This window comes from Aethalodelphis obliquidens, unplaced genomic scaffold, assembly GCF_003676395.1.
Source record: "Aethalodelphis obliquidens isolate GAN/ISIS:26980383/991018 unplaced genomic scaffold, ASM367639v1 scaffold27, whole genome shotgun sequence".
Classification (NCBI taxonomy): domain Eukaryota; kingdom Metazoa; phylum Chordata; class Mammalia; order Artiodactyla; family Delphinidae; genus Aethalodelphis; species Aethalodelphis obliquidens.
The window spans coordinates 7,945,878-7,968,130 of record NW_020837971.1 but is presented as its reverse complement, the minus strand read 5'-3'; the positions used below and the strand labels follow the sequence as shown (position 1 = coordinate 7,968,130).

Below are 22,253 nucleotides of genomic sequence, written 5' to 3'. Positions count from 1 at the left end.
TCAAAAAGATACAAGCACCCCAATGTTCATAGCAGCACTGTTTACAATAGCCAAGACATGGAAACCACCTAAATGTCCATCAATAGATGAATGGATAAAGATGTGGTGTATATATATATACACACACATACATACACACATTGGAATATTACTCAGCCATAAAAAAGAATGAAATAAGGCCATTTGCAGCAACATGGATGGACCTAGAGATTACCATACTAAGTGAAGTCAGACAGAGAAAGACAAATATATGATATCGCTTATATGTGGAATCTAAAAAATGATACAAATAAACTTATTTACAAAACAGAAATAGACACACAAACATAGAAAACAAACTTATGGTTACCAAAGGGGAAGCGAGAGGGATAAATTAGGAGTTTGGGATATAGATATATACTGCTATATATAAAATAAACAACAAGGACCTACTGTATAGCACAGGGAACTATCTTCAACATAATAACCTATAATGGAAAAGAATATGAAAAAGAATATACACACACATATATTCAATATATATATCTGAATCACTTTGCTATACACCTGAAACTAATAGAACATTATAAATCAACTATACTTCAATTAAAAAAAAAAAGAGGAATTGAGGCTGGAAAAGACAGTTCAAGCAATGGAACAGAAAACAGCTCAAAAACATACCCATATAATGGATCTCTATAGAAAGGATAAATTATTCAATATGTGCCCAGGAAAATTGGTAACTGTTCGGAAAAGGTAAAAAATTATTTTTTTATTTCACATCGGGACTTCCCTGGTAGCACAGTGGTTAAGAATCTGCCTGCCAATGCAGGGAACACGGGTTCGAGCCCTGGTCTGGGAAGATCCCACATGCTGTGGAGCAACTAAGCCCATGCGCCACCACTACTGAGCCTGTGCTCTAGAGCCCATGAGCCACAACTACTTAGCCTGCGTGCTGCAGGTACTGAAGCCCACACGCCTAGAACCTGTGCTCCACAACAAGAGAAGCCACCACAATAAGAAGCCCGCACACCGCAACAAAGAATAGCCCCCCGCTCGCCACAACTAGAGAAAACCCATGCGCAGCAGCAAAGACCCAACGCAGCCAAAAATAAATTTAAAAAATTTTTTTATTTCACGTCATTAACCAAAAATGTCTGAGATCTAAATGTAAACACAAAAACCTATGAAGCATTAAAAAAATACACAAAAATATTTTATACCCTTGGAGAAGAGGAGTTCTTCTTAAGAAAGACACAAAAAGTAAAAGTCCTCAAGGAAAAGTCTGATACATCTGACTACATCCAAATGAAAAAAAAAAGTGTATGGAGAAGATGCCATAAACAAGGTTAAAAGAAGCAAAGCAACAAGCTGGAAAATTACATTATTTTCAAACAGACAAGAGACCTAAATCTAGGATGTATAGAGAATTCCTATAAAGCAATGAAGATCTAAACAAATACCAATAACAACTCATCAAAAGATACTAACAGCAATTTACAAAGTGAAAATACAATGGACATAAGAACAAAAGTTCAGAAACATACTAGAGAGAAATTCAAATTAGATAAGCTACTTTTACCATAATAATGGCAAAAATTAAAATGTTTGAAAATGTTAGGCGTTAATTAGGGCGTGAAAAAATGGGCACATTCCTGTGCCACTAGTGGGGGTATAAAGTCGTCAGCTACTTCAGAAGACAATTTGACAGAACTATTAAAATTTAAAATGTACATGCCCAGCAATTCTACTTTCAGGTAGAAATACTCCCTCATGTGCTCAGAAAGCATATATAAAAATAGAGATGTTGGGCTTCCCTGGTGGCGCAGTGGTTGAGGGTCCGCCTGCCGATGCAGGGGACACGGGTTCGTGCCCCGGTCCGGGAAGATCCCACATGCCGCGGAGCGGCTGGGCCCGTGAGCCATGGCCGCTGAGCCTGCACGTCCGGAGCCTGTGCTCCGCAACGGGAGAGGCCAGAACAGTGAGAGGCCCGCGTACCGCAAAAAAAAAAAAAAATTGAGATGTTGATCAGCCTATTTTTTGTAAAACCAGAAACCTAAATGTCTGTCAATAAGATAATAGATAAATAGAATCTGGAACATTTTATGGGATACTTGGGAGCAGTTTAAAAGAATGAGGGATTTCCATATGTAATGACATGTAATATTATGTGTGAAAAAAGAAAATTGCAGAAAAATATCCACAGAATGGTCTGTTGCACGTGTCAATCTTGTTTGTGCTCATGCAAGGCTTCTTTCTCAAGGGGGATAAAAAATATATATATACGCACACACATATGAGTACACACATATATATATACATACATATATACGCACATATACACATATGTATGTATCTCCACAAAATGATGCTATTCATGTTTTAAAAAAATAGAAAAGAACACACACACAGCAATACCATCTACAGCTGTAATGCTAAGTCTATATAGGAGGTAAATGTATAGAAAATGGTATGAAAAAATGCCTTCAGACCTGGGGGTATAGTAGTGATCTGGGGGCAGGGGAGTGACCACGTTTGAAGGGGGCGATTCTAAGAGAATTTTCCACTTATCTCTATTGTTTTACTATCTCATAAGAACACATTTACACATGATTTTTAGAATTCAATATTGTTTCTTTTACAAAAGAAAATAAATTTTTCTCAGGAAAAAAATAATCTGCAGAGACCCCAGTCCATTTACTATTTTTTTTAAGTTCTTTTTTTTGATGTGGACCATTTTTAAAGTTTTTATTGACTTTGTTACAATATTGCTTCTGTTTTTATGTTTTGGTTTTTTGGCCACAAGGCACGTGGAATCTTAGCTCTCAGACCATGGACGGAACAGGCACCCCCTGCATTGGGAGGCAAGTCTTAACCACTGGACCGCCAGGGAAGTCCCCTCCATTTACTATTTACATTGTCATGCAAAGACCGTCTTGTCTCCAGTCACACTCTGGATTTTGCAGTTCTTGTGCATAACAAAAGGGTCTTCTAGGGTCTTTCCAGAACAAAGGAATATCTACCCTGCCCTGAAGTCCCTGTCAGGATGGAGTTCCAGGCAGAAGAAGTTTCAGACAGAAGTCTCCACCAATTGATGCAGGGCAGCAGCCTCATGCAAAGGAGAGAGAATAGCTTTAGTTTCCTTTCTAAGGAGAAGGACCTTGTCAGAAGCGACCACAGGAGCCCTTCTAGCGTCAGAGGGTTGGCCTGTTTTTGCCTGGCAGCTGTTGTCTACAGGATGCATTGCGACCAAAGTAATAATCATAGCAAACATTTACAGGCCCTATGCTGGGGGCTGCATATCCAGAATCTCACTTAATCCTCACAACCATCTGAAGAAAAGAGCCTTAGTACTCATTTAACAGATGAGGAAACGGAGGGTCAGACGGATTAAGAAAGGTTCTCGAGCAAATGACTCAAGCACAGTTCTAAGTCACACCTGCCAACCTCAAGCCTGTGCTCTGGCCTCCACCTGCATTGCCTCCCCAATTATATTACTGGTGAGTTTGGATGGGGTGGGTGGGCTGCGTTCCGATTAATTTGTGTACATTAACGTTAAATTTGTATTTACTTATATTTAGGTTAAGGGCTCAAAGTGATTTCTACAACAAGGCTAAAGAGAAGCCATCTTTTTTCCTGCCCACCCCCCAAGAAAGAGCAGCGGCTAGGGGTGGGGCTGGACCTACCACACTCTGGGAAGCAGAGGTCTCCTCAGCCTGCAGCATCAGAGCCAGTCTGGGGAGCCCCAAGTGATCAAAGTCACGGTTGAATCTGCCAGGGGATTCACGGCAGCTCTACCTCGAGATAACACACTCCCATGTTGGCTTTTCTGCCCCAGTCAGAATGCAAATTTCATGTTTTTGTAGTGATATTTCTTAATAGAGTCCATGTTTATTCAGACCAGGCACGTGGCTAGGGTCTTATATTGAAACCAATAACAAAAAGCCTGGAATTCCCATTTTCTTTCCTACTCCTGGTGCTTCTAGGGTCTTCTTATCCCAGTCCTATTTGATCCACCAACACACAGGGATCAGGGAAGAGGCAGGCAACTTAATCTTACAAGGTGAGGGAGACAGCACATCTACCCTCCAGATACAGGGAGCTTTTATAAAAGGTAACGACGTATGTAAAATTTCCCCCCAAATTACAATTCTCAGAGAGAGAGGGTTAGGAAAATAAATTTAGAGAAAAGAGTGGCAGATGGGATAGATGGATTCAATTAAAGCAAAGAACATCAAACAATTCCAGGGATGCCTCATTTTAATGGAACATGTCATTTTCTCCTCATCGCCTCCAGGTAACTCCCAACATCGGTTTAAGTAGGAAGTAGGGTGCGCACACAGTGCCTCAACCCAAGCAGGAGTTTAATATCCTCAAATGAGAGAGCTAATATTCCCTCCTCTCTTCTTTTCAACAATGTGGTGAAACAGCACATGAATCACACTAAGCGAATGCTGGCTCTGTATTTGATGCACTTCCCCAGAACCAGGTGTTATTCAAATTAAATAGGTATTTTCCATTGTCATCTCCATTGAACTGATTTCTTTATTTGGTCGTTGGGAGAGTCTCCTTTTTAATTAAACCAACCACTGTCATTTTTCTAAGAAAGATAATAAAACAATAAAAATATTTACACCCCTTTTATCTTCCTAAACATTAATCATGCGGGAAGAAGGTGTTACCCCTTTGCTAGACAGTTTTATCACACAGACATTATACTAACGTGCTTTAAATTACTGTTTTGCAGGTCAGTTTATTCCTATTAAGGATGTATAAGATTCTTGTCACTAATAATATTTGTGACTATTTACTACCAAAAGGAATTCAAGTCTGCAATAAATTTGCCATATACATAGTTGGTATATAAGTATAGACATGCATATGACAATATATATGCACCACGCTGACCCCAATACTACTCCCAACTGACCTCAATTTTCATCTAAAGTCAAGTGTAAAAATCTAGTAGTTGGATGAGCAATGCCTTCTTCATTCTCTGGCTCCCAGCGGTGTAATTTAATCGACAGCCATGTTATCCACAGTTACGAAGTCATAGGTGGGTTATAGTTTCACAAAGATGGTATTATTATCTCCATAGTCAGAGAAACTGTGGAAGGTAGAGTAGAAACTACAATTATACCTTATAACTCTAACTGCAATAACGTATACGTGTTCTACGTGTTCTATCAGTTAAACATGGCAATGGTATCCAAAGTCTTGTTTTGTAAAGAGGCCAAATCACTTTTAGATTCCAGCCCATACTTTACTATGTTGCAAACTAAAATCCCCCCAGCTAGAAGGGAATAATGTTTGGGCTGTCGTATCATCTTCAGGGTGCTGGGCAGAAATAACTTGAGAAACTCAGCTGGGGTAGTAAACTAATGTTAAAATAGTGAACCACTGCACCTTAGATGCCCTTACCTTCCCTGCTGATAAACAAGCTTTGATTTTTCTTGAGTGACTTAAAGTGGCTCCCAGGAGAGGAGAATTTTCTGGAAGCTCAAGTCACTGACTCCCAGCCCCTGGGCTTGAGTCCTTCATCACTGTACCCTCCACGTACCTCAAGGAGGGTAGGGTTGTAACAGCCACAGTGTGGTGGCATCGCTGTCACTAAAGACTTTTTCCCAACAGTTACATCATGACCTTGTCCTTGGTGAACTCTCTATAAAGTAGTGATTGAGTTTAAATAGCAGAAACTTGAGTACCCAAAGGATAAAGATAAATTACTATACTCAGCATGTAGGAGATACTAGTGTAAACCAGCTGCACAAAGCTGGCCAAAAATTTCGAGAAGGATGATACACAGTTCACAGGAGGCTCAAAAGAGGAACAAGGGAACGTTGCTCAGACTCTTCCTTTGTTAAATGTATTTTTCTAGTAAGTTTTTTGATAACCCATCACTTTACACCCAAACCATTCTGTATTAGTTATCTATTGCCATGTAACAAGTTACTTAACAACTTAAAATGACAAGCGTTAAGGATCTCACAGTTTATGTGGATCGGGAATACAGGCTTGACTTAGCTGAGAACCTCTGCCTCAAGGTCTTTCACAACTGTGGGCCACGGCTGTGGTCTCATCTCCAGGCTCGATTGGAGAAGGACACGCCTGTAAACTCTCGTGGCTGTTGACAGGAGTCAGCACCTCACGGGGTACTGAACAAAGAGCCTCACTTCCCCATGGCCTGTTGGCCAGAGGCCTCCCTCAGTTCCTTGCCACATGTACCTCTCCAAAGGGCAGTTCACAACTGCAAGCTGTGGCCTTCCCTTAGAGCAGGCCAGTGACAGCAAGAGTGAGCAAGACAGAAGCCACAGTCTTTTTGGAACCTAACCTCAGAAGGGACATCACTTTGCCACATTCTATTTGTTAGAAGCAAGTCACTAGGTCCAGCCCACAGAGAAGGGGAGGGAATCACAGAAGGGCATGCAAACCAGGATGTGGGGGTCATTGGGGTCATCTTAGAGGCTGCCTACCACCCTTGCATGCACAATGAGGAATAAACACCAAAATGTAAGGAAAATTGGAAAGCTGTAGGGGAAGAGGAAAATGTTCTATGATCTAATTACTTCTACCTCTGAGCTCGCTCTCTCCCTTTCCCCAAATCCAGTCATACAACGTACTCTCTGATGAGGCCCTTCTTCACAGTGTCTCTCATACCTGTCTCCTCCTCTCCACCTGCATGGGACCATCAAAGTTCAGGCCTTCCTTTCTTCACATAATGGATACTGCAGCACTACTTTTCTAACCAGCTTCCAGAGTCCAGTACATCCTAAACCTGGCTTTGAGGTACAGGATGCCAAGTGCAGGAGCATAAGATGACAGGCACAGCAGACCTCAGTACAAAGCAACTTCAAATCCATGCTCTTCAGCCATGGGGCAGAAACAGAGGTTGTAAGAACTAAAAGGGTGCTGGGGGAAATGAGGGAAATATATCGATTGTGGGAGAGTGTCCATATATTTTAGGTAATTCCTAGTAAATTAAATGACTTTTTTTTTTTTTAAGAGAGAGATACCAGAAGACCTTCTAAGGCCTTTGCTGCCAACCCCTAGGGAGAGGAGGGGAAATCTCAATTAAAGCCTCAAATGTCCAAATCCAGAGAAAATTTAATGCTTCCTTTCTAGCTGGCCAAAGAAGTTAAGCCTGAAGTGAATTCTCCCAGCAATCAGATTTCCGGCCGTCGGTTGCACGCGCTAATCCGGGCCATCCTCATCTCACAGTGGGGAGCGCCGGAAACGGCTCCAGGGGCTTGGCCCGCTAAGCAGCATCCTCCGACAGTGGGTGAGTCCGCCCTCCCACTATCGTGATCCTGGAGCAAAGTCTACGCAGTGGTTCTCTGAGAGCCGGAGACACGCGTCGCGCGGAGAATCTGGGGGGACCCCGGCCCTGGGTTTTGAGCTTTGAACGCCCCGCCGTCTGAGATGGGAAGGCAGTTCCAAATACATATCAAAATATGTATTTGATATATGTATTTGTCCCATCTCGCTGAGATGGGAAGGCAGCTCCAAACTCACCTGCTTTTTAGAACCACTTCCATCTACCCACTGGTCTCAGCTCCCAAAGGCATCCGCAGAATCCTCCACGGCCCAAGGTACACCGTGAAAGAGAAGACACGGTGGAGGGAGAGGTGGCTGGGAGGAGAGGTCACCAGGGTCCCCTCCCTGGCTTGGGGTGGTCGTCGGGGAAGGGGGCTGCTCGACCCCTCCCCACTAAGCGGCGGGAATCCTCGCGGGGGCGGCTCACCGTGGGCGACAGGCACCGGCGAGGGAAGGACGCGCTGGAGGGGCTGCGTGCAAAAACTTTCCGTCCTCGAGCGCAACTCTGCGGGGAAGACCGTCCTTCCCACGGCCCCAAGTCGCGCCTCTCTCAGGCCACCCCCGACCCCTGCCCGCACGCCCAGCCCCTGCGACCCCGGCTCCCGGGTGCCGGCGGTGGCCACGGCACCGTAGCATCCCAGGGCCGGGCGCTGCAGCCTCGAGTCCCGGCGCGCGGCCCCGCCCCCGGCGGCGGGCGTGCGGGCGCCGGGCCTCGGGGCGTCTCTCTGGTGCCCCTGGCGGTGGCGGACGCCGAGAGCCGAGCCGGGCCGGGCGCTGAACGCCGGCTCCTCCTCCCTCGCTCTCTCCTCCTCCTCTGCCTCCCTCCCTCCCTCCCTCCCCCTTTCAGAACACTCAATGTCGGAACGTTCCGAAGATGACGTCGGAGCGTTCTCGAATCCCGTGTCTCTCGGCTGCTGCTGCCGAAGGAACAGGGAAAAAGCAACAAGAAGGAAGAGCAATGGCGACACTGGATCGCAAAGTGCCCAGTCCGGAGGCGTTTCTGGGCAAACCCTGGTCCTCCTGGATCGACGCCGCCAAATTACACTGCTCCGACAGTAAGAACCCCACCGCCTCCTCCTCCTTTTATTACCCTGTAACCTTTCCATTCACCTAGAGCCACTGGGAAAAAGTGTGTGTGTGGAGAGAGAGTGGCCCCCGGTGTCCTCCATGCTTCTCCCTCTCTCTAAATAAATACACACAGAGACAGATCATCAATGCACAGAGAGAGGCCCTGCTGCCAGGGCTGTCTGTCTGTCTGTCTGTGCCCGCTCCCCGTGGCAGCCCGCGGGGTGGGCTTTCACAGCCCCACGGTGTATCCGTTCAAAAGGCTACTCTGTTGCTGCTTGCATAGTTTTTTTGGTACCTATCTGGGCCAGGTAGATGGAAATACGGACTTGGGAGAAAATGTTGCATTGTCAATTTTTGAAAGATTTTCATATCCAGTATTTATATCGATCTGTTTGCAAATAAACACTCTCCCTCCCCCCCTTTACTTTGGCCCCCCCCCCCCCTTTTTTTCTCTTTTTGTCCTTATTTTCTTTTTTCCTTTTCTTTTTCATCTGCAGATGTAGATTTAGAAGAGGCTGGAAAAGAGGGTGGAAAAAGCAGGGAGGTTATGAGGCTTAATAAAGAAGGTAAGTGGAGCTACTGGCATCTTAGTGTTAGCATGTGTGGCAGAATCTTCACAGGATTTCGACTATAATGTGAATTGTTCTGCTGGGTACAGAGTGACTAAGGCTTGTCAAAAATTGAGCACGCCCAGGTGACTACTGCTTCGTGTTAACTTCTTTCAAAGTATAAATACAACTGGGGGGTAGAGGCGGGGAGGTTGTTGACGGCAGAAGTTTCCTGCACTTCAGCTGGAGTCCACATTTGGACCTTCTGGTGCATATCTGCCATTCGCCTTTGGAGCATCATTGCCAAATGGTGTGGGGTGGAAGTCGCTGAAATGAGGAGCGGGGCTCCCTTCACAAGCACCCCAGCCTTCCTCGTGGGTAAATACACAACAATTTAATGAACCCGATGTGGTCAATCATCCCAGCAGCTACTTCTCCACTCTCCCCTGAAAGCCATGGTACGTGGCAAACCTTTGCAGCAAGTTACATTTGGCACACTTTGTGTTTGGTCACAGATTGTTATGTGGTGAGCAGGGTTAGGGGCATCTGTGTGTGCAGCCCCCAGTTGGTCACCCATCTCTGCTTCCCCAGTGTGGAATGGAAATACAGTACCTGAAATGGGACACAGTGAGTAGCTAGGTCATCCCAGATGGAGGCAGGCGAGTGCAGCCACAGCCTACTGGAACTGGGCATCAAACACACATGGTCGTCATAAATAAATCATAGCCTATTCGCGTTTGCAAGCCTGCCATATGTAACTCTGACCTGTGGGCTTCACATGGAGCAACTCCAGAGGCCACTTTCTGCTGAACAAATGGATGGGTTCATTTGAATTGTGATTTACTAACTGGTGTCTTGTAAACGTGGTTGGCTGAAATTGGGTGTGGGAGGAGGTGCAGGGGGGCAGAAGAGGTTGGCAGGAAATGTTGAAAGAGTTCAGCCATAAGTAGGCCATAGGAGCCTGGCTCATCCAAAATGAATGGAGAAAAGGCCATTAGACACAAAAGAACGGTCTCCCTCATAAACCACGGTGTCACCCTGGTAGGCAGCTGAAACCTGCTTGGAAAGATGGAACTCATTTTGTGGATCACACCTCAGACAGACGGTTTTCTGTGCCCAGTCATTTCCTGACCATCCAGTGAGAGGAGAATTTGTGCTTCAGAAAAAATGACATGGAGGTTCAAATGCATGCATATTCAAGGACAGCGCTCTAGCGTAATGTTTCTGCTAATTAAGCACTTTGGGAACGAAACCTTATTCTAAAGATGTTTGCTTCTAAATATCTTGGTGTGATCTTGACATGTGTCTTTAGGATGCACAAGGGAATGATGTCAAGTGGCCTTCTTACAAGCGGTAGCTTATTTGTGCGCAGTGTCCTTGTGTGTTGGCATTGGAAAGTATCACTGGAGATTGTTTTTCTTCACAAACTGTTAACATCTTTAAAAGCTTACGGGGGGCTTCTGTGGTGGCGCAGTGGTTGAGAGTCTACCTGCCGATGCCAGGGGACGCGGGTTCGTGTCCCGGTCCGGGAAGATCCCACATGCCGCGGAGCGGCTGGGCCCGTGAGCCACGGCCACCAAGCCTGCACGTCCGGAGCCTGTGCTCCGCAACGGGAGAGGCCACAACAGTGAGAGGCCCGCGTACGGCCAAAAAAAAAAAAAAAAAGCTTACGGGACTCAGTTATCAGACCACTGGCAATGAACAGGTTTCCACGAAAGGAGATGAAGTTGTAAAAACCTTTAAAGTTGAATAAAGGTCATGGTATGGCCCAGAATTGGCACCTCTCAGACCTGCGTGATAGATTATGACTGTAGCACACATATTCTGCACCGTTCTCTGGGCTTCTGGTTCAAAAAACTCTCATTCTCAGATTCTCTTTGCATCATGAGAAATAGATTCTTTTAAGGAAAGAAAAAATGTAAAGCTCTCCTTTCCTCAGAAGTCACAAGTGGTACATCCCGCTTATTATATCCTTTTCCTGTAAAGGTACAAAGATTTAGCTCCTAATGATATGCATTTGCATTAAGGACCCCCACTGTTCAGTGTAACATGCAATTGCTGAGTTCACCAAATAGCCATGGATGGGCTGAAATCTCTTTGTTCGTGGGCCTGGTGGAGTAGGTCTGGGTTAGCAATTCCTGGAGGTCTTCCTGGCATGTGCACACAGTTTTCTTTATGGATAGCGTATACATATATGAACTATATATCTCTTCCCCATGGTGAGGAGTTTAAAGGTTGAGCTGAGACTTGGTGTCAGGGTGTTTGGTTGCCAAAGTCCCCGGAAACACTGGTTGCCTTAGTCTCGCCGTTGGCCTTCTTGTTGGAGTCATTGTGTGGCAGGTCTCAGGATGAATATGGTTGTGGATGGATCTCTGCAGGACAAAACGTGGCCTAGGTGTGATTGTGTTTCTCCGTGTGTGAGCATCCATAGACTGACCGGGATGTCATCAACAGTAAGCAGGTCTTGAGATTTGTGCTTTAATAGCAATGAAGACATAAAGTTTAGGAATTCCAATTAAGAAATGAAGGTATGTGATCCAGATTTTGATATTTCTTTTATTGTGGTAAAATAAACATAACATAAAATTTACCATTTTAAAGTCTACAGTTCAGTGATCCTAAGTACATTCACCGTGTTGTACAACCCTCAGCACCCTCCATTTCCTGAACGTTTTCATCATCTCAACCAGAAACCCTGTCTCCACTGTATAATAATTTCCCAGTCGCCCTCCCCCAGGGCCGAGCCCTGGAAACCTCTGTTCTATTTTCTGTCTCTGTGAAGTTGCCTATTCTAGATACTATATATCTGCAATATGTGTCCCTTTGTGTCCAACTTCTTTCACTTAGCATCATGTTTTCATTGTTCATCCGTGTGGCAGCGGGTATCAGAATTTCATTCCTTTTTATGACTGAATAATATTCCATTGTATGTACATGCCGTGTTTTGTTTATCCATTGTCTGTTGATGGACGTTTGGCTTGTTTCCACCTTTTGACTATCGTCAGTAATGCTGCTGTGAACATTGTGATGTGATATTTTTTATAGACTAAGCTCAGGGAAAAAAATTAGGCTGGGAAAGTGAAAAAATAATCATTTTACCCTCTGCCTCCATCTGGCCACAGCTTCAGAAGGTACAGGAAGGACTTGCCAACTTTTGAACAACCTGATTATTGTGAGATAATTCCTTCTGCATTTCTTGAACCTTTTTCTACTTCAGTTCTCCACATATATCAGTATGAAATGTTAACTGAATGCTTTGAAATTTCTGTAGTAAAGTCTTCACATTCATGTTATTATTTTGTCCAAAGTTAGCTACAATTGTGGTCAAGAGGAATTTGGCAAATAACTTTTGAACCTTGCCAGATCGTCACCTGGGTTCAGAAGGTGTTGTTAATCCCGTGCTTGTGTGTGGTCATGTGGTGTTATATTGAGGGCAGCCTGAAGCGGTGAAGGGAGCAGGGGAGAGGACTTTAAGCCCGCTTCCTCATCCCGTATAATATGACCTTGGGAATATCACTTCCCTTGTCTGGGCCTGTTTTCTTTCTTGTAAAGTAAGGGAGTGGATTAAAAGTCTCCTGAGGTCCCTTTGAGACCTCTGAACCTAAGTGTCTCTGTTGAATGTACCTACATTTGAGATGCAGTCATACTAGACAGGCTGTTTTTTGAAGAAACTTAAAAAAAAAAAAAAGCAAGCCCTCACATTAAAAATACCTTACACTACTACATCCTGGCTTTATTTTCTCCTTTTATAATCTCTTGGTGGCAAACCTCACTGCATCTCCTACAAAAGCATATTGTGCTGCAAATAGTTTGTGAATGGTATGTGGCCTTTAGGACTCTGAGAAAACTGAGGGTCTGAGTCCAAAGCCCAGGGTGATGTGTTCCCCGTAGTGGAGAGGGGGTTGACCTCAGTCAGCTTGGATCCATCAAGCACTGAGATTTCCTAAGAGGAGGAGTCCCAGAAACCTGATCAGCCTAATCTAATATGTGAGCTGCCATTATGATAGAAAATTCCAAGGCCATTCATCTAGCTAACCTTTTAAAATAATTTTCTCACTCCAGCTTCATAGATTTATTGGAAGACTTTTTTCAAGCTAATTGGGGAAAAGATCTGTGATTTAGAAAGATGTCTCCCTTTTCTAATTGACTCACCTGAACTTTTTTTTTTAAGAACGTCATTTCATAAATAAGGACCAGGTGCCTATGGCTCGTAAGTGTCCTGGACTATACAGGTTCGGAGATAATAACAGGGTTGTTATAAGGATTTACTGAGGTGATACAAAGGGCTTAGCACAAAATAAGCACTTAATGAATATGTGCCGTTATTATTTTTTAGATGTTATTAGGATTATCATCATCATGTATTAATGAAGCTAGTTCTAGAAAATTTTATTATTATAACCAATTAGGATTTTTAACTAATCAGTGATGAACAGAAAAGATATACTCAATCAGAAATTTCATTTTTAGAGTAAACCATGTTATACTTTTATAAAGCTAAGGATTTTTTAAAAACTGATTTCTGTGCTATCCATGCTTTTAATGGAGTACAGCTGATATGTAGTCGTTGATAACTTTTATCAAGAGCTACAGAAAAATACTTTGGCATTTTGGGGCTTATGGCTGAGAAAGATTTACAAAGTTCTTTCTGGGGACCAGGAGGTCTAAAAAATAATTTTTTAAATAATCGATCAGTTGTTTAATCTGATCAGTGAAGATAGAAAGTCCTAATGGATCATTGTTTGGGTCTTTTGGAAGCCTACCCTCATTACTTCGGGCGTGCGTGTGTGTGTGCGTGTGTGTGTGTGTGTGTGTGTGTGTGAGTGTTCCCAGGTGTTTCGATTTGATGTAGGTAAACTTGTGGAATGCTTCCAGTTTGAAAACTGTTCAGGGGACAATAAGATCTTGCTGTGACTGTGAGAGTTTGCTGTTCTCCTGAGATGCTGGTGGAGTCAGGCTGGTCTACAGGGGGAAGCACGGAACGTGGGAATGTGTTCAACTCAAGTCTAGGAGCCCTGCGTTTATGGCTGGATGGGAGCAAATCGGAGAAAAGATGGCAACTGACCTGGTAAGAATGGAGGGTTCTTGGAATCCAAGCCAGGGAAGCCAGCGACAAGTGGTGGTGATTTCTAGTAAACTGCGGACAGTTCCCCTTTATCCTCATATGGACAACTCCATTATCTATGCTAATAGGCGATAGGAAGACACCAAGCCCACAGATTATATCGATAAACCTCATCTTCGCCATTGATTTCAACTGCTTTCTCCATTAAGCCTACCTTCCTCCCCTTTTGCTAATGAGCAGCAACATTTGTTCACTTTGGCGCTTCATTATCATCTCTCTTCTTTTGCCCAGTGCTTGGGATGAAAGGACATGAGAGACAGAGTGGCCTCAAGGTGGTAGGGAGGAAAGATGAAAAGGAGGAGAAGGGCTTGGAGAATGAATCAGCATCCCGCCGATGGAGGGCGGGGGGCGGGGAGCGCCAGAACCAGGGCGGCAAAGCCGAGGGAGGGGATTTCCAGCACCATCTAGTTTTGAAAATACACAGCCTTTAAAATGACTCTCTCTTTAAATATACAAGTATTTCCATGTGCCTGGGTTCTCATGTGGAGAAAATGTGGCTCTGGCTCCTTCCAGAAGGTACGGTCACCTTGTGCTGGGTTTTCGTCATATGTCAGTCTACAAGAATGATGCTTTTATCTCTGGAAAATGTAGACTGTTTCCCTCTCTCTTTCTATCTCATTTAAATGCTTCTTATTTTTTAAAAATAATGTTCACGTGTTACAAAGTTGAGAAGGGTACGCAGTGAAAAGAAAGTCTCCCTTTTACCCTTGTCCCCAGTTGCTTGCGTATCTTTCCCAAGATAGTCTATGTGCATTCAAGTAGACACATAGATAGTTTTTCCTGCCTGCTTTCGCCACATGGCTGATAGCATCCTATGAGTATTGCCTAGTGTCTTGCCCTTTCCATTTATCTTAGGGAGTGGTCCGCATCAGTTCATGAGGAGCTACGGCAGTGTCTTTTTGGTGCCTGCTTAATGGGAGGATGGTTTAAGCCTCTGGGTGTCTTGCTTAGTTTTTAATACCCCCTCCTGCTTTCTTGGCCTCCATCGTGCATTTGAGACTGACAGTGGGACAGCACTGGGCTAGGCCTGGGGGGACAGCAGTGAAAAAGTGTAGCCCTTGCATTGTGGCGCTCCCATCCTAGCAGCCAAGGCAGACATTAAAAAAGTCGTGGCGACCGTGGTGAGTGTTCTGAAAGGGAAAATTGGGGTACTGTTGGAAAGCACGACAGGGGGCCTAATTTAGGTTAGGGGTTCAGTGAACGCCCCCCTGAAGAAATCTTATTTATGCCAAAACCTGGAGAATGAATGGAAGTTATCCATATGCAGGGCTGGGTGGGACGGAGCTAAAGGAAACAACATGTGTGCAGGCCCAAAGTGAGAGAATGTAGAATGTTCTAGAAACTAAAAAGTCTGTTGCTGGTGTGATGATAGCAAAGCAGAGAGTGGTCTAAAGTTTCTCAGCAGGAACACTACTTCTTTGTGGTGGGGGACTGTCCTGTGTGTTATAGGATGTTCAGCATCCCTAGCCTCTGTCACTAGATTCCAGTGGCACCTACCCCTCCCTTGAATTGAAAAAACCAAAAATGTCTCCAGACATTGCCCAAGGTCCTGGGAATGGGGTGGCAGAGTACCAAATCACCCTGATAGAGAACCAGTGGTGTAAGGTGAGGCTAGAAAGGCTGAGAACACAAGAAAAATAGACTCCACAATATCCTGCTACCATCTTTCTGTTTCTTAGGCCTGAGTTCGCGGTGAGGCAGCCTTACTGAATGCTTAGCAAGCACGCGTGGAGCAGTGACTGTCCCCCGCACGGTGCTACCTTTGGGAGCATCTAAAGAGAGAAGACTCCATCCCTCACGCAGTTCTCCTCCAAAGGTTTCCGAGACGACCCCTCCAAACCTTTGTGTCCATTCTGTAGTAAATGGTGACAGCGCTGAGATTCAGGTTCTAATTCCGGGTGGCCCAGCCCTCCCTCACTGCGGGTGGAGGAGACCCCAGGGCGCCGATTCGGATAATGATGGCATTTATCGTACGGGGGTCCCTGATGTCAGAAGCGTCACGGTGAAGCATTAAGGATTTCAGTTTATGTTTAAAGTCAGGCTGGAAATACAACTGGCGTTCTGTGCAGTTGATTACCCGTGGGATTTGTCTGAAATGGGGATCCACATGATGGAGAGCAAAGCGGCTGGTTTCAGGATTTCCACATTAAGGATTAGAAAATAGGAAGGGCAGAAGAGGATCGGATTCCTGAGGGCTCTGGCCTGTGTGCCAAGTGGTCTGTGGCATTATTTAGGCCTGGAAGGCCATGTTCACTCTAGCCAGTGGCTCACAGAGGCCTGCTGCCTCCGCTTCAGAAGTGATTTAGGGAAGTTAGGCAGATTTGGGTTTTGCCTGGTTTTCTGTGTACATCGTGTTTATATCCTTTGGGCTAAGCTTTCATTCATGACGCTTTGTTTCATTCATGACATCCTTTGGAAGTAGACATAAAATGGTAGCAGCAGACACAGGGAGACCCTGTCCTAATCAAATCCCTTTTATCCAAGGACCCCATCCTCTGAGGTGGCCCAATGTTCATGTCTGGAAACTAGGGTCATTTAGTGACTGCAATAGAAGTGACATCACCAAGAGGGTGACATAGGTCATTCCCGACTTTGCCCCTCCTCACAAGAACAACTACCAGCTATTCACGGACAAGACACCACTGGAGAAAATCCTAGAACACAGGGGTGAGGCTGAAGCACACCTCTGTGCCACAGAGAGCGAGACAGATGGCTTTAGAAGGGTCAGAGGAGCAGCTACATGTGACTGCGTGCCCCTGCCCCAGGCCAGCAGCACCCTTGAGGAGACGCTGCCCCTCTCCTTGCAGAGGACCGCAGGGACATCCACACACCCACCCCAGTGTGTGGGTCACTTCTTGGGAGCCCTGATGCCAGTCTTGCCTTGCAGGGACCATGGGGGAATCTCCAGGGCTTGACCACTGGGAGTCCAGTCATGACCGCAGCAATCAAAGGTAGCTCTGATGGAGAGCGAGAGGGTTGGCCGGTGGGTTGACCTTCCAAATTGTAGAAACTGAATGTCAAGCACTGACTTCGTGTGTGTCTCTCTCCTAAAATTCTTGGTGCGATGTTCTGCCGAGGTTGGGCTCCCAGCTAATGCTGGTTGGCTGGCTCTCTCTTACTCTCTCCTGTGGCAGAGCTCAGATTGGCCACATCAGCCAAATGGACTTGGATTTGGACCCTGAGGCACTTGAACTAATGATGAGAGCCTAGGAAAGCCCTTCCTGCAAGTGAGCTGAGGCCGAGGACCCTTACCATGCCAGCGTTAGACTCGGCTACGCAGTTGCCTCTAAGTCAAGCTGGAATTCCACTGTGGGGAAAGCTTTTGTTTTTATGTGGATGCTTTATCTTTGTACCTGTGGTTTCATAACACAATTCTGCTTGCCAATTTCAGGGATCAGGTGCTTAAAGAAAAAAGGAAACCAAGTAAATACTCTCTAGGGCAGGACAGAGTAACATCAGGAAGATAAAAGTGACTCAGTGACGGGCTCCTTGAACATAGAAGCAGTTATCAGTGTACCTGCTCTGTGAAGCCATTTGCGGTTCTCTGAACATTAACAGTTCAAGGACCCCTTTTGCCGGGGGATTGTGGGAGCAGGGGAGCTCTGTGACCCTGCCGCAATACACCAATAGGTCATGGAGTCCTGGGTTGGGGGTGGGGAGACAGGACATCCAAACTGATGACACTAACCAGGGTATGGAAGATGGTGGAGACACATTCCTAGTTTGGTTGTATCAGACCAAGGTGGTGTCTAGCTCTTTCTCAGAGCATAGTGGCCACAAAAAGACAAATACGATATGATTTCACTTATATGAGGTTCCTAGAGGAGTTATATTCATTGAGACAGAGAGTAGAATGGGGGTTGCCAGGGACTGAGGGAGGGGGGAAGTGGAGAATTTGTGTTTAATGGGTACAGAGTTCCAGCTGGGAAAGATGAAAAAGTTCTGGAGATGGATGGCGGTGACAGTGAACTGAACATGTAAAAATGGCGAAAATGGTAAATTTTCATGTTATGTCTATTTTATCACAAAAGTGCATTGGCATTGCAGGCTTAGAAGCTTCATGGAGCATTATTTAAATCTGGACTCAGCCACTTAGTAGCTGTGTAATAGGATAACTTTTCTGAGCCTCAATTTCCTCATTTTCAGAATAAGAATAATAGCAGCTCTCAGGGTTGATGTGAAAACACATGAGATACTATGTGGCATACAGTAGGTACTCAATAATGTAAGCTTCTCTTATGGTGACTGTCACTTTTACCAGGAACTTGGGTCCTCTTCCTTGCCTTAGCCGAGCTGCCACTTCCAGGGGACAGACGGCATCCTTACTGCTCCAGGAGTGTGCCTTGACTCACTAGACATCTTTGGTCAATATTTTGTCCCTCATGCTTTAAGGATGCCAGGAATAAAAACAAGAAGAGTTGGACCCATGTCCCTGTGCTGTGAGTTTTGAAGGGCAAGTCAGTTTCAGTTTTCCAAAGTGTGGTCATTTGGGGGACCCTGTGTTGAAATCACCTAGGTACTTAGCATCCCAGGCTGCAGTGACACTGAATCTGAAGCACTCAGAGTGGAACACAAGAATGTGCATTTTAACACGCTCCCTAGGTGGCTCTGATGTTTACTGAACTTTGGTTACAGGAAGTGGCTCTCGACCCTGCCCACCTTGGGAATCCTTTGTGAAGCTCTTTAAAGGCCGAGGCACCAGGACCACTCCCAGACACTTGGATTCCGTAGGTCCAGTTTAAGGGCTTCCGGGGAGCTGCTTATATGTTTTTTAAAATTTCTTCTTATTATTATTATGTGTTTTTAAAAATAACAATCGTAGCTGCCATTTACTGGGCATCGAGTAGGTGCCAGACATAGAGCCAAATGTGCATTTTTCTCATTTAACCCTCATGACACTCTCTAAGGCAATTCCTGTATCAACCTCATTTTAGAGATTAGGAAGCTGAAGCTCAGCGAGGTTAAGTGGTTTACCCAAGGTGATATAGCAGGGAAGAAGAGCTGGGATTTGAACCCAGAGGCAGGCTGATTCCAGAGGCAGTACTCTTAAGCACTGTGTCATAATGTTGCCCTAGGAGCAGGGCTAGGACTAAGGGGAGGCCGGCGGGGCCCCCAGAACACACGTTTAAAGATGCACACACAGGCTCCTGCAAATGCAGAGCGAGGACCTCCTTAAATGCTGCACTCGAGCACCTCACTCACCTCACTCACCTCACCCTAGTACCAGCCCTGCCTCAAAGAGCATGTTCTTTAAGCAAAATGGTTATAGTTTTCTTCCCCCTCATGTGTGTAAGCCTGTGGCCTGCTGATGGGCCCCCAGGTCTCCCCGTCAGTGAAATGCTTTCTCATCCCAAGGCCCCAGCTCTGGGGCCTCTGTGGTCAGAGCCCTGGCCTCAGGGAAATCTCAGGAGCTGACTTAAACTGTTCCTTTTTGGGAGAAGGTGTTAGCAGAGATGGTTGCCAAGCAACTCCGGGGGCATCTATCTACAGTGATGATTTCTCTTTTTTTTCCCCCTTTTGAACATCTTCTAGGCCGCTTTTTAGTTTCCCTCTTGGCAGTGGGATTGTTAGTGATTTCATGAAGGGTGTGCTCCTTTGGATGCTGGAACGGAGATTCCTTTTCAATACCCTCCAGTTAGAGGTGACCTATTGATGGGCAATGCGCCTGCTAAGTGGGTGTGAAAGACCTTTGACTTCTTCAGCCACAGAGATACCCTAGTTGTGACTGGCTCTGAGGGGCAGTGACAAAGAAGAGTCTGTGACTGGACTGGCTGAGAGAGGCACAGAATGCATCTCCCACATGAGGATAGGGCGACGTGGTGATGTTCAGGTCCGTGACTCTGGATTTCACCTACTCCCCATTAACTAGGGTACTTAGCATTTTGTACGTGGGGACCTGGCTGGTCCTCAAGGAACTGGATGAAGATCTCTCTCTCTCTGTCTCTCTCTCTCTCTCTGTCTCAGTGGTTTTAGAGACCAGGGGATCCCTCGACATGTGTTTCCTCTTCAGCACTGTCCCTCCTACGCAGTTCCCTCATCAGCGTGGGGTTTCAGGTGACCTTTGATGGGCCCTAGTCCCTTGGTCTGCCTGCCGGTGTTTTGATCCTCCTGAAGAGGCCCAGAGCTCGTGGGCTGGAACACCTTTCCCATGTGATGGAATCTGCCGCAGACTGTCAGGAAGAAAGGGGAACACTGGGAAAGTGAGACCAGTCACGTTTGGGTGAGGCTGGCTCCATTCGGCCCACCCACCAATGACAGCCCCGTGACCCTCGTCCCCAGACTCCAGGCTTCTGTTCCTTGGCACTACACCCTTGACCTTGACCGTTGTGTCCTTCCTCACCATCTTTTGCAGAAGCAGGGCAAATGGACTCAAATGAGTCCTGTCACTTTCAGAGGCTCAGACCAAACACGTAATGGCAGAAGACCTTTGAAAAGAGAGATGGCTCTGTTTTGTGCAAACCCAATATAGAATAATCCAGCCTTGGACCGATTAGGGGGCTGTTTGCTTTCCAAACGAAATTATTGGGGATTTCATTAGATAGTAGACTGCCCTTGAGCTTTTTGAACACCTTATTTTCTTTTCCAAAGATTTGGTGATGCCCACTTTTTAATTAATTTATTTATTTTTGCTGTGCTGGGTCTTCGTTTCTGTGCGAGGGCTTTCTCTAGTTGTGGCGAGCGGGGGCCACTCTTCATCGCGGTGCGTGGGCCTCTCACTATTGCGGCCTGTCCCGTTGCGGAGCACAGGCTCCAGACGCGCAGGCTCAATAGTTGTGGCTCACGGGCCCAGTTGTTCCGCGGCATGTGGGATCTTCCCGGACCAGGGCTCGAACCCGTGTTCCCTGCATTAGCAGGCAGATTCTCAACCACTGCGCCACCAGGGAAGCCTGGTGATGCCCACTTTTAGGCCTCTCCTGCCAACCCCTCCCAGCTCCCCCCTTCCCTCCAGGGTTTGCTCTGTGGCAACCCGCCCTTCTCCCTGCTCACGCCTCTGGCATACTGCATTGGAAAGCCCCTCACAGGCATCCTTACTGCACCCCCAGTACCCCCCAGGCCCAGTGCAAGTGCAGAGCCTTCTTTGTATCTTCCCTTAGCCAGTAGCTCTAGAAAGACCCTCCCTCCCTCCCTCCTCCCCTCCCCGCTCCACGTAAGAGCAGTCCCCTGCCTCTCTCCCATCCCTCCTGGCCCTGAGCCCCCATCCCAGGCTAGCCCACCTCATAGCCAACCTAGGTTTTTATAATAGCTGCTTAATTGGCCTCCCTGTCTCCGTCTTCCCAGAATACCAATTCAAAATTAATCTCCCGAAAAGTCACATTTTATCAGGTTGTTCCTGGAATGAAAACCCATCATCACTTCCCCATTGACCACAGTTAACGCAGTGTTCCAGGTCCCCTGTGCCTCAGTCCCTTCAAATCCTGACAGGCGGTTTGGCCCTTACGAGCCCTGTGCCCGTCTTTGGTTTTTGCCTTCTTCTCGTTCTGCGGGGCCAAAGCCCCAAACACTCTGCGGGAGCTTCCCCAGCTTCTCAGGCTGCGCAGCCCGTACCTCGACCCCGTGCTGCTGGCCGTACCCATCATGCACTTTGGCCCCTACATCGTACACTTCCTGGCCATTCCATTGCTCACCTGATGTATTATTTTCACAACTGCATTATAATCTTGTGGATTTGGGGGGAAGGGAGGAGGGACCACATCATCCCTTTTTCTTTCCTGAGTTATTTTCAACTAATAAGAGTGTTACAATTCAGCTAGACATCCAGTTTGGTTTTCAGGTACGTGTCTTGTGAGACCTGTATTTTTATTTCTTTTTTTTTCTTTTTAATGTGGTAAAATACAAATAACATAAAATTTACCGTCTTAACCCTATATAAGGCTACAGTTCAGGAGTGTTAAGTACTTTCACATTGTTGTGCGACTAATCTCCAGAACTCTTTTCATCTCGTAAAACTGAAACTCTGTATCCTCTAAACAACTGTACATTTATATTTTCGTTTTTAAAAGCAGTCTGGAGATGACCTGTGAGTTTCTTTGATTTAGCACCTGATTTTTTGAAGTTGTTGAGATTCTAAGAACTGGCAGGCCTCCTGAAGCTTCTGTTCAGGTGACTATTTGGAGCCACAATGCAAAAAGGCCCAGTTCAGCGTAGCGTGTTGCAGCCCCAGGATCCTCCGTGAGTTCCTACATCAGTGGTGAAAATGCAGTGCAAAAGCACTGTAGTTT

The 22,253-nt window shown here is 45.9% G+C and overlaps 1 protein-coding gene and 1 long non-coding RNA gene across 6 annotated transcripts in view; both read left to right on the top strand.

Moving 5' to 3' along the window:
• The window catches only part of LOC113629457 (uncharacterized), a 54,837-nt gene extending 47,429 nt beyond the window's left edge, over positions 1–7,408 (top strand). Inside the window, exon 5 of the long non-coding RNA XR_003436550.1 lies at positions 7,102–7,408. This is a non-coding gene — a long non-coding RNA (uncharacterized LOC113629457). The remainder of the gene's footprint in view (positions 1–7,101) is intronic.
• Positions 7,409–8,141: 733 nt separating this feature from the next.
• ATXN7L1 (ataxin 7 like 1) overlaps positions 8,142–22,253 on the top strand; it is a 240,750-nt gene continuing 226,638 nt past the window's right edge. For 4 of the 5 annotated variants that reach the window (XM_027123871.1, XM_027123870.1, XM_027123867.1 and 1 more), the window contains exons 1-2: positions 8,142–8,348; positions 8,859–8,927. In XM_027123871.1, coding sequence (XP_026979672.1) covers positions 8,168–8,348; positions 8,859–8,927 — 250 coding nt within the window. In that variant the 5' untranslated portion in view covers positions 8,142–8,167. Of the gene's footprint in view, positions 8,349–8,858; positions 8,928–22,253 lie in introns of those variants that run through there. The other variant, XM_027123869.1, reaches the window with a different exon arrangement.